At 33.7% G+C, this 12,574-nt stretch overlaps 2 protein-coding genes across 2 annotated transcripts; one reads left to right on the forward strand and one right to left on the reverse strand.

The window, feature by feature from the left end:
• Positions 1–2,099: 2,099 nt before the first annotated feature.
• LOC122580905 (pentatricopeptide repeat-containing protein At1g06710, mitochondrial) lies at positions 2,100–7,853 on the forward strand. The gene is made up of 5 exons (XM_043753052.1): positions 2,100–5,054; positions 5,679–5,961; positions 6,695–6,868; positions 6,992–7,244; positions 7,589–7,853. The coding sequence occupies exons 1-2, from the start codon at positions 2,100–2,102 to the stop codon at positions 5,718–5,720; spliced, it is 2,997 nt and encodes a 998-aa protein (XP_043608987.1). The 3' UTR covers positions 5,721–5,961; positions 6,695–6,868; positions 6,992–7,244; positions 7,589–7,853.
• Positions 7,854–9,512: 1,659 nt separating this feature from the next.
• LOC122583510 lies at positions 9,513–10,963 on the reverse strand. The gene is made up of 2 exons (XM_043755906.1): positions 10,399–10,963; positions 9,513–10,255 (listed from the first exon to the last, which is right to left on the reverse strand). Exons 1-2 carry the CDS (start codon positions 10,961–10,963, stop codon positions 9,513–9,515), a joined length of 1,308 nt encoding a protein of 435 aa, XP_043611841.1.
• Positions 10,964–12,574: the final 1,611 nt, after the last annotated feature.

The raw sequence follows: 12,574 nt of genomic DNA on the forward strand, positions 1-12,574 counted from the left end.
GATAAATACCAAGTAGAATTATCGATACCTAAAATTTTGGTAAATCTAAATATTGATATTGAAATTGTACCGATAAATAATTAAAAATAGTTAAAAGTGAAAGTTATTTGAACTATAAAGATTGACGCTTTAGATATTTTTAAAATATCCAGCTATCATGGCTAAATGTGATATAAAAGTATGAAATTTTGGATATCAAAAAGGATCAAACAAGTACTAACATACGAGGTTGCATATAAGAGAAAATGTGGGAAAATATGAAATTTTGGATATCAAAAAGGATCAAACAAGTACTAACATACGAGGTTGCATATAAGAGAAAATGTGGAAAAATACGTTTATTATAAGTTGTTATTTCATTTTTAATTCAAATTGATCAAGGTTGCAAAATACGATATATGTTATCAACTTAAGTAGTGTTTGTTTGAGACTTAATAAACTCAGTCATGACTTAACCAAAAATACTTAATTCATTAAGTCATCAAAAGTGTTTGTTTTTTGACTTAATAAACAAAAAAACAACTGTATTGACTTAATTCATTCAGACATTATTTATCAATTCAGTCACATATCAATTTAGTCACTTAATGGTTAAAAAAACAAACAGGCCCTAGCCGACTTGAGAGTTGCTAGTATTTTGGTATATGCGTGGAGTCAAAGTAGCCAAAACAGAGAGTACTTGGCCGACTTGATGTCTTTTATAGAGTACTCAAACTTGATTTGAAACTAAAATCACAAATAACTGATTCACTTATAATATCTTTATTGTTGTTTATTTATAGACATTACAAACTAAAATTAAACGTGTGAAAACTATAATATCTATAATATAACTAAAAGAGGGGGTTGTGGGTACACTTGACACCCTTAATCCCCTCCTTGAGCCTAACACTCCTTCCTCGTTAATCCTCTATTTTTTAAATATTTTTTTAATTATTAAGCCTACCTTATTTAGAGTAAACGTGATATATAGCCTACCTTTTTAAAAGTAAACGTGATATATAACCTAAATTTTATTTACCATTATATTATATTTAAGAAAACCTCACGACAGACTTCACAAGAAAAAAAAACTTTTCTGTAAGTTTTTATTTGACAACTTTTTTTTCCAATTTCATAAGTGTTTGTTTTCAATTTTAGTTATAGGATATATTTGATTTTAGTTGATTAATAATTAGATTTCTTTATTATTATTATTATTATTATTATTATTATTATTATTATTATTATTATTTAGTTATGATTTTGGGGTGATTTTATTTATAATCATTAGTTAATACTTAATAGGGTAGGATTCAAGCTTTTAATGAAAACCCATATTTTATTTTTTTCACTCTTGAAACTTGAATTAATTTGAAAAAATATTGATGATTTTCTTTCATTGGATTATGCTTTCAGAAGCTAAATGAATTTCGATAGTAACAACTCTTGCGACAAAGATACCGAAGTTAGGCATGGTTAAAGCCAGTAAGCCATCATATGTGTTCAAAGGTACTAATCTTTGTGAGAAATAAGTTTTAATTAAGTTAGCCCCAACCAAGTTAGCTAATCCTATCTCATCAGCTACAATTTAGCCTTTCAATGTCAGATGATTTAAACATTTAGGCTACATACTTCGGTTAATTGGTTATGCAAGGTGGGTAAATACCTCCAACATGATTTTTGTTTTTTACATATCCAGGCTAATACTATAAATTGTGTTTGTAGTAATTTTTTAATTTAATTAATGTTGAAAAAAAAGTAAATTATAATCAATATTTAAATGGAATTCTAATTTTAATTAATATATTATGAAACTACCGTTCATCGGACGAGACTGAAGACTAGTAAATAGTATTCATGTTATAAAAATTTTTAACTAACATTTTCATGAACATTGTATTCAATTTTAGTTATAGTCTTATAGATATGTTTTAAGTTTTTAACAATCTTAGATGCATATTTTTGCACGTTTCGATTGGATTAGCTGATTTTCTTTTTCTTTCATTAAAAAAATCATTTTCGAGTAAGTAATGGATTAAAAAAAATGAAAAAAAATCACCAGTGTTCATAAACCCTAAATTTTCAAACCACCAGAAAATTTTCAAAAATAAAATAAAATGAAAAAAACCTCACTAAAGACTTATCTCAATCTACCAAAACAACATTCTTCCCAATTCCCCACTTCAATTTCTCCAATTCCAAACCCTAATTCATCAAATATTTCCCGCCAAACTTCATTTTTCAAGAAATCAATTAACACATCATCCACTGATAATTTGAAAGAACTGATTGATACCCATTTTAATTCACAAGAAGCACAGCCAAACCCACAAATTGATTCCAAAAGCGATGATAATTTAAATGAAAATTTTGGAATCTTGCAGAGTATGTTGTCAGTACAAAAGACTGAAACTTGTAAGTATACAGATGCTTATATAATATGTAATGCTATTAGAGACAGTAAAGATGTATTTAGGGAAGAAACCCAGAAATTTTTAAGTAAATTTAGGGGGAAACTTAGTGAATCTTTGGTTGTTGATGTGTTGAAGTTGCTTAAAAATGGCGAATTAGCCGTAAAGTTTTTTATATGGGCAGGTAGGCAAATTGGGTATAGTCATACTTTAGTTGTGTATGAAACTTTGTTAGATGTAATGAGGTGTGAAAATAGTGATGGGATCCCAGATCATTTGATTCGGGAAATTAAAGATGATGACGATAAAGAAGTACTTGGAAAATTGGTTAATGTTTTGATACGGAAGTGTTGTAAAAACGGGTCGTGGAATGTAGCACTTGAGGAGCTTGGTAGGCTTAAAGACTTTGGATACAAAGGTTCACGAGTGACTTATAATGCTTTGGTTCAAGTGTTTCTTGAAGCAGGTAAGCTGGATTCAGCGGATCTTATTTATCGGGAGATGGGTGATTTGGGATATAAAATGGATGCACATACGTTGGGTTCTTTCGCGTATTCTTTGTGTAAAATTGGGAAATGGAGGGAGGCGCTTGATATGGTGCATAAGGAAAAGTTTGTTCCAGATACTAAGTTGTATACGAGGATGATCGGTGGTTTGTGTGAAGGTTCGTTTTTTGAAGAAGCGATGGAATTTTTGAACCGAATGAGGTGTGATTCTTGTGTACCTAATGTAGTTACTTATAGGACTTTGCTTTGTGGGTGTTTAAATAAAGGAAAGTTGGGTAGATGTAAGAGAATTCTTAGTATGATGATTGTAGAAGGTTGTTACCCGAGTCCTAAAATATATAATTCTCTTGTTCATGCTTATTGTAAATCAGGAGATTTTGCATATGCATATAAGTTGGTTAAAGACCCTGAAAGATATGGTGTTCAACCTGGTTATGTAATTTATAACATATTTATAGGTGGGATTTGTGTAACTGAGCAGCCAGGTCCAGAAAAGTTAGAATTGGCTGAAATCGCTTATGTTTTAATGCTTAAGGGAGGTTTTGTGTTGAATAAAGTCAATGCTATTAATTACGCTCAATGTCTTTGTGGGGTTGGGAAATTTGAGAAAGCTTATACTGTTATTCATGAAATGATGAAAAAAGGTTTTATACCTGACACCGGTACTTATAATAAAGTCATTAGCTTTTTGTGTGATTCTTCTAAGATCGAGAAGGCATTTTGGTTGTTTAATGAGATGAAAAAGAACGGTGTTGTTCCAAATGTTCACAGTTATACAACATTGATTGACAGTTTTTGTAAAGCGGGATTACTTCCGCAGGCTCGTAACTGGTTTAATGAAATGATTACAAATGGTTGTGCACCAAACGTGGTCACATATACTGCACTTATTCATGCTTATCTCAAAGCTAATAAGCTAACAGATGCCAATGAGTTATTTGAAATGATGGTATCATGTGGTTGTTCTCCAAATGTTGTCACACTCACGGCTCTGATTGATGGTCACTGTAAAATTGGTCAAGTTGGAAAGGCGCTGCAAATTTATACAAGAATGAAGGGTGAAGAAATCCCTGATGTAAATATGTACTTTAGAAGCACAGAAAAAAGCAACATGCTGGATCCAAATGTTGTAACATATGGAGCTTTGATGGACGGTTTGTGCAAAGCACATAAAGCTGACGAGGCAGTCAAACTTTTGGATGTGATGTCTCTTGAAGGTTGTGAACCTAATCGTGTCGTGTACGATGCTTTAATTGACGGGTTGTTAAAAGAAGGGAAGCTAGAGAAAGCAGAAGAATTGTATACAATAATGTGTGAGAAAGGATATAATCCAAATATCTTTACTTATGGGTCTATGATAGATAAGATGTTTAAAGATAATCGTTTGGATCTTGCTTCACGGGTATTATCCAACATGCAGAAAAATTCTTGCCCGCCTAATGTTGTAATCTACACGGAAATGGTTGATGGGCTTTGTAAAGTTGGAAAGGTAGTTGAGGCTTATCGCCTGATGGAGATGATGGAGACTAAAGGTTGTAAACCAAATGTTGTAACATATACAGCTATGATAAATGGATTTGGAAAAGTTGGTAATGTTGAAAAAAGTCTTGAAATTTTTAGACAAATGGGCGGTAAAAGTTGTGCTCCAAATTATGTTACATATAGAGTTTTGATTCACCATTGTTGTGCAGCGGGCCTTTTGGATGAAGCTCATGAGCTTTTAGAGGAGATGAAACAGACGTACTGGCCCAAACATATGTCCAGTTATAGAAAGGTTGTTGAAGGTTTTAATCGCGATTTTTTGATTAATCTAGGTCTTTTAGACGGTATAAGTGAGTATGATGATGTGCCGGTTATTCCAATATATAAACTTTTGTTTGATAGCTATAGAAAGGCGGGAAAGTTAGATGTGGCGTCAAAGTTACTTAAAGAAATCTGCTCGTTATCTTCTCCGTTGGATAAAGATCTGTATATTTCATTAATTGAGAGCCTTTCGGTTTCACATAAGTTCGAGAAAGCTTTTGTGTTATATGCAGAGATGATAAGTAAAGGTGGTGTTCCTGAATTGGGCCTTTTGGTCAACCTGGTCAAAGGTCTCGTCAGAGCCGACCATTGGGAGGAAGCAATTCAACTTTCACATGGTCTATGTCACATGGTATGTGGTTTTCAATCATTGTTATGTTTATAAATAACTTGTTTTGGTAGAAACATAGGTTATAGAGCTGTTGCAAGTCTGCTTTTTCGGATAAATATTTCTACAACATAATGACGTTTTTACTCGTTATTGTCATCACAAATCATTGATTCTGGACTGTAGTTTATATTTTATTGTCTTGAATTATTTTACGAGTATTTTTGCTATCTAATTAAATAATTAATAGTCAACCATTTTGGTGGATCAAGGTTATCAGTTAACTATACGTTTGTTGGCTTATCTAAAATATCTTTAGTTCCATGTATATTGTAATGTGATGTTCGAAACATAGTTTCTACAAAGGCTTTGTCCTTCTGTAAACATGTCCATACCATCAGTCTACTTTTGTTAGTGATGATTACAGTGAGCCAATAGATGGTTTCAACTTAGGAACTCCCATGTAGGACGAATGTCACAATTTTGGTGGGATCCAAGGGTTATCGTTTTCTATGCACGCCAAACGTATATAGCTATAAACAGTTACAATTTGTTATAAAATATTTGTAGCATGATAGTTTCTTCAGATGTGTACATATTACATTGTTTTGTATCTATTTTTTAAAGAAGATTATTGCATGTGAACAGGATATTCAGTGGCTTCCATATAGAAACGATAACGAGAAGTAGTATTTGCAGTTGCTCGAAGTTGAGCTCAATTCTGCAGTGACCCAATGTGAAAATGTGGCCCTAATAGCCATTCATGATTATAACAAGATGTTAACTGCCTGCCTAGGAAGGTTCTCCTTCTACCTAGTCAACAACATCAGCTGTCTCTCTATACTTATGGAATCATTCATTCATTCATTAAACTAAAAAACCCAAAACCAAGAAAGTGTGAGTGACAGTATATGCAGGACAGAATACGCAGGTAAATCTTTCAAAGAAAATTTATAGTATTAGTTTCAGTCATACTTGAATGATCCATTTGATATTGTATGGTTGAATTGTTTTTAACTGTTTGTTTTACTTTTAGTTTAAAAAATTAAATCTTTTTCATTCTTCAAGATTTGTGTTTTTAGATGAGACATTAGAGTGATCTTGGTGAGAATGATTATTTAGTGACTAAGTATTAGGATTAGAAGATTTAAGATATAAAAATCTGATTATTAAAGCTTCAAATTGCGATTAAATCATTTTAATGTTCCTTCGATTCCTGGGATTTATTGGGAGCATCCTTTCTCTATTAAAAACGCTTTCTTTGAGACAGTTAGTCAGTTATTTAATGTAGGATATCAAGCCTATTCACTTATTAATGGTTCCACTTGTGTTAATCTTTTAACATGTAAGATCATAGAAGTTATAGCTTAAAAGAAAAATAGGAAACAGGTCAAACTGGAAAAGTACCTTTTTCAGCCCGCTAAATCGTTTTATTTAAAAATCAGATAGCTTGAGTTATATAGTTCTTGAAATGATATTAAGACCCTAGTTATTTTTAAAAGCTGAGACTTTTGGGCATGAAGTGTTCCCGGCGAGTTTACCCCGACTCAACCCGTTTTGACCTGTAGCATTATTACCCATTTTGACCCAAACGGCCAAACCCATTGATCAGCCCACTCATCTTGCAACCTCTAGCTAATTTCATATGTGCAATGGTTAAACAGGCACATTCACCTCTTGCTGGATGCTAACTACATTTGGGAAAATTAATTGATAAAGATGATGTATTTTTGGGGAAGCCAAGTAGGATGCGGAGATGGCTTTGTGGTTTTTTTCAAGTGGAGGAGACTGACCTGTCAAATGACAATGAACTTAAAAATTTCCTAGCTACACAGATGGTATTTTTTTATTTTATTTTAATTTAATGTTTATTGTTATTTTTGTCAGTTCGTTGAAAGTTACAACAGCGGCACAATAGGTAATGCAGTTTTTTGTAATTGTCAAATTTTACCTATTTTTAGGGAACCAGAAGGGGATGAAAGTACTTCCTGCAGTCAAATCCGAAGTGCCAAAACCCATGCCAACAATTCAAGTGCCTGCAATTTCATTAGATGAGCTGAAAAAAAAAACTGACAACTTTGGATCAAAGGCATTGATTGGTGAAGGTTCATATGGAAAAGTTTTCTTTGCAGACTTGAATAATGGCAAAACGGTGGCCGTTTAGAACTCGATGTTTCTACCGAGGAAGAAACTAGCAACGAGTTTTTGACCCAGGTAAGTAAACAATTGTACAACTTCAAAAGTTCTTTTTCCAGAATTTACAAACTTTGTCATTTCTCTTGATCAAATTTGAAGCATTATATAGACCAAATATAAGTAAACGTAACAAAGCCAAATGTCAATTTAAACACATGTTTGTTATGCAAATTGTATCATATCTTTATTTTGGAACCCAAAATAGAATAATATGTCGATGCATAAATGATTTGATGTGTGCAAGCAGTTGTAACATTTATCTTTATATAGCCGGACATACAGACTTAACCCCATAAAGCTGTCAAGTTCTTGATGTAGAAAAGCTTTACAGTTATTGATTGCTAAATATCTACTGGTTTCAGGTATTTCACTTGTCAGCAGTTAGTGTTGATGCAGATCAGAGATTAACACGAGACCTGGAAAAGTTAAGCACTGACCTATGAGGGCTTGTGACAAGAATGGTAAAGGCAACTGTCGATATTCTATGGTGAGGCCATGTATTAATTCATTTAAGTGTTATTATGTTAGTTTTTATTAGTATACGCTCATTCTGCAAGACATTTTTTATAGTATTCAAATTGCTCAAGAAAGGTTTACATTAGTGATCAATTTTTAAGTTATGAGTCATACTTTATTCTTTATTTTAGTATTAATAGATCATAAAAGAAGGTAATATCGTATAAGTCAGTAGTCGAATGTGATAAGTTAGATGCTTAGATACTCAAGTTCAATGGAAGTTGTATATTTAGATTATAGGAATACTTTATTTGAGCTATAACAGTTTTTATGGTATCCTGACTTGTGACCAAGATTCGAAACATGATTTTTTAACCATTTGAGTTGTAGATTATTACCTTTTTTTGCTTTGTTATTAAAAAAGCTGTTCGATTTAGTAATATTAGTGCTAGTTTTGTAAATATAGATAAGTTTATTAAGTAATGGATTAGATATGGAGGGGAGTATAATGAAAATTCCCTTGTGTATGAATACCTCCCCTCACCACCTTTTGTAAGTAGCCTTTCATACATTTTAATACAATCCATCACATTTACCATCTTTCTCTCAATTCTCTCTCTCACACACACACTTTGCATTTTCGTAATCTAGCTTATGACTACACTTGGTATCAGAGCAAAATCACCTTGGTGATTGATCCCAATCCATTCCATGGCTTGATTTTGTTTCTTTTTAGCTAGATTTCGATCTCTTTATACCTTTTTCCTCAATTCATTTCGTTTTCCCTTATTTCACGTTCAAGTTCCTTACCTTTTCCTTAAATTCACTTCATCTATATCCCATAATCATAACTGGAAAGTTTCATAACCTATTCCTTTCTAACGAATTCAAAATTTCAATTGTTGAATTTCTGTTATAATACGGTTTTTTTTTTACCGGTTTTCTTACTGTCTACATACTGGTTTTCACAAACCAGTATTTGCTAAGGGTTATTTATTGATTTGATGTGTGGTTGTTTTTGTGTTGTTGAAATCTAATACTTGTTTACACCAAAACCTATATTAGTACTGTTTACTTTGGTTTCTCAAACACAAACTATGTCGGTTTTCTTTCTTGAAAACCGATAGTTTCTTTGAATACCGGTTTTTCTTTAATTCATATTTTTGTTTGTGTGGGTGTGTGGTTGTGGATATTTGAAATCTAAGCCTGGTTTACTCCAAAACCGGTTTTAGTACTGTTCTCGTGTTATTCATAGAATATTTTCTATTCGAAAACCTATATTTGTTCTTCAATTGCTAAAACCGGTATTTGTTCTTCAATTTCGAAAACTGGTTTTTGTGTAACATTTTTCACCATGACTAGTTCAAGACGTCTTGGACACGTCATGGGATGACCTTATAAGCACCATGGCGTCGTGGTCTCAATGGTGAGTAGTAGTGAGGTGTGGGTCTAAGATAATCTGCAGAAATATTTTCTCATTTAACATTTGTATTTGAATTAATTAAATATTTGAGGAAGGGGATGACAAAGAGAGCTTATTGGTAGGTGTAAAAAACACAATGAGAACCAAAAGGGAATACAATTGAAATGAAAAGAAAAGTATATTCCCCAATTTTGATAGAATGAAGCGCAAGCTGATTATTACCATCTGTTAGGGAACCTAATCTTATTTTTTATTGTAGCAAACAGGAATTACATACACAAGTACGGGTTGCGCTATATAGCAGCGTACATACATTGACTGAATCCACCTCGGAAATCTTAACAAGCAGAATTTAAAAACATAAAAATCACACAAAACACACATCATCATATTACAGTAGTTCTGAATTAATTTGGAACCACCTTGGATTTATAATGAACGTTATAGGAGTTTATGCCAGTGAAGAGGCCGTCATCTTTGCGAGTGGAAACCGTCATACCAGAAGGAAGAAGGTCAGTCTGAGTGTATGAGAAAGGGACATCACAAGAAGCCTTTGTACACAACATCGTCACCTTCATTGTTGTTAATTTTGGAACTGGAACACTGTAGGTCGATCCTCTTGTACACGTGTCTACCACAGAGCCTCCCCACACATTAGTATTACCAACTTCATTTGACAATTCGACCTTCCCAGACACAATACATGGTATTTTCTCTATTTCGAATCCTATCTTTGAACCACATTTTATTGACAAGGCATTACTCCAGCTACTGGTTTTGGAATTAGTAAAGGAAAAATTGACACATACAGTGGTCTTTTCGTCTGGGCTGTCGTTGGTTGCAAAAGCATGGTCGCATTCTATGATGTGCTCCCCATATATCCTGGAGTTGGATAGCCGGTATTTGAGTTTTGAGATCGTCCTCTGAAGGATGACCTCTTCTATAACCAGCCTTGTCTGGTTTGTCAAAGTAGGATAATGGGCGTTCATACAATTTGATTCGTTCTCCGCGGATAGTGGACCACAGAGGGAGTTATTCTCCAAGTTTTTAAGAGCGATGACATTGTCGTCTAATTTGATAACGGAAAACAAGGTTTCATTAGAGTAATTGTCAGGTCCGGCATCAGCCCATATCCAGTTGGCGTTAGCCCCTGGCCAGGAAGGTTTACTACGCCTCCAAAACTTATCAAAGTACAAGTCCTTTATACGTATCCATCAGCAGTGGGGCAGAGCTGCTTGGCCACTCGTGGATCTCCGATATTGTGGTCATCCTCGAACCGCAGATATGGCCAACCAGCCTGCCATGGAAGACTTCTAATTTTACGGGAGCAGAGGTATTTTGCTGCTTTATCGTCTTTTTTGAATGAGACTATTGAGGGAAGCACTGTCACACTCTTCGAATCAATTGCACGAAAAGCAGATCCGACACTACTAGAGGATATTAGCATGCCTTGCTGGGTGTCACCATCAGGGCTCAACATGTGGGTTGCATAGACCCGGGTCTGAGCATGGCGTAAACGGATACTTGTTAGTTCTGACAAGGAATGAGGCTCGAACAAGGTGCATGATGCTTTTGTTCGGTCTTCCTCGGTCTTTTTGGCAGAAGCAACAATCCATAAATTGTTACGGAATTGTTCCATCACCAAATACTTGTTGTTGTAACATGATCTGATGTGCACCAATGCACCACCTCCAGTTTCTGCTGGCTCAACCGCAAACTTGACTCGGGGACTCCAAATTTCTTCTTCATTGAATTTCAAGAACCCTGGTGGTAGGTTACTGCTTTCTGACTCGTTTTCTCTCACGCTCAAATATTTCTCACCTGATTTTAGTACGAAAAAGCTTGGAAGCAATGCCATTGCAATTAATGGTTCAAGACAAGTACATAGCTACCATAGACTATGTTATTATATAGAAGACCATAAGGCTGGCCGGCGCCCTCTCCCAACCACACCTCGCGTGGCCTCTAAGTGACGTACGATCGACTACAAGGATGTTGTTCTCTTTTATTATTAACTACTGGCCACAAGGTTTTCTTTAATAACTGATCGACGGCCAACAATTTGCAGTTTTTTAACCTCAATATAATTTGATGGGCGTTGGTACATTAGGATGTAATTCGTTAACGAGTATAAGTATTTTAATCATACATCACTTGTCCAAGACTAGGTCCTAAATATAAAAACGCATAGTTGGGGTAAAAGTATTTTAATAACTACGTACTGCTGTATTTTATTACTGTATTCTAGCTATATATATATCTAACTAGTGCTTAGACCCCGTGCGATGCACGGACAACCCAAAATAATTTTTCTTAAAATTTATTTTAAGATTGTATCAATGAATAAATATAACTGAGTTGGACATAATAAAAATATTCTTATGAGTTGATTAATTTAAAGAAGAAGGATGCTAGATATACCTTGGGATTTATTAATGATACACGAGGGCTTAAAACGCATACATTGCACGCCGGAGAGAAATTATAAAATTGATTGCCCATAGTAGGCGCATATAAGAAGGATTATGTTGGTTACCGGGATGTGATAGGTATTATGAATTTTCCCCCACTTTGATATATAGACCCACGTGGATGCGCTATAACCTTAAATAATTTCTTTAACACCAGTTTAAGCATGCATGTAGCGAAGTAAATGTACTCCTATTACAACTAATGACCATTTTTTAAAAAAAAATAATGACTTAAAATGCATAGAAATGTCTTATTTAGCACTAAAATAAATCAAATATACCTCATAATTTTCATCACAAATTTGATAGACTGTTCTTTGTATAAGATTTGAAATTTGTTGATCATTCATTTTAACTCCAATAGCACCAGTGGCATCTACAATCCTAACTTGCATATTAAACCTACCAAAAAAAAACAGAGATACAATTTTACCACACAACTTAATGATTATAGAGTTTTAATATGAAATATAAATATATACCTAGGATTGATGAGAACTCCTTCCTTGTTACATGAACAACAAATCCACATTTTGTTGTCCCTTAAAGCATCAATAATGTCGACTGCATCTATGTAGAGATCGGTCAACTTAACTTCTTGAGAACCGTTCACACATTCCATTGAATACCATAACTGATCGGTTGGAATAAAACCGATTGTTGCAACAACAACCACTTTATCAAACTGTCAAAATGAAAATGTTTATACATTAGAATGTTAAAAAGCTAGTTATAAATTCGAAAGAAAGTTATGTTAAAAAGTAATTTAATCAAAAAAAAAAATTCACAAACAATGAATACTTACATGTTCGTCCAACAGGATCATCTCAATACTACCTATGTTATTAACATCTCCATATAGAGGTTGCTTCCATAGCCTCAAATTCTAACCGTTATCGTACATGGCTTATTATTTGGACGCAAATTTCTAATTGAAACATGGTTTAGTGAAGTCATGCTAAAATTGATCTGTTATGTGTTTACGTTTTGAAATGCCT

The sequence above is a fragment of the Erigeron canadensis genome, chromosome 9 (genome assembly GCF_010389155.1).
Source record: "Erigeron canadensis isolate Cc75 chromosome 9, C_canadensis_v1, whole genome shotgun sequence".
Classification (NCBI taxonomy): domain Eukaryota; kingdom Viridiplantae; phylum Streptophyta; class Magnoliopsida; order Asterales; family Asteraceae; genus Erigeron; species Erigeron canadensis.

Coding starts and splice junctions, on each gene's coding strand:
- LOC122583510 (XM_043755906.1), bottom strand. CDS start 10,963: ATGGCATTGCTTCCAAGCTTTTTCGTACTAAAATCAGGTGAGAAATAT. Junction 10,256..10,398: donor AAGTCTTCCATGGCAGGCTG/GTTGGCCATATC, acceptor CTTCCTGGCCAG/GGGCTAACGCCAACTGGATA.
- LOC122580905 (XM_043753052.1), top strand. CDS start 2,100: ATGAAAAAAACCTCACTAAAGACTTATCTCAATCTACCAAAACAACAT. Junction 5,055..5,678: donor CACATGGTCTATGTCACATG/GTATGTGGTTTT, acceptor GCATGTGAACAG/GATATTCAGTGGCTTCCATA.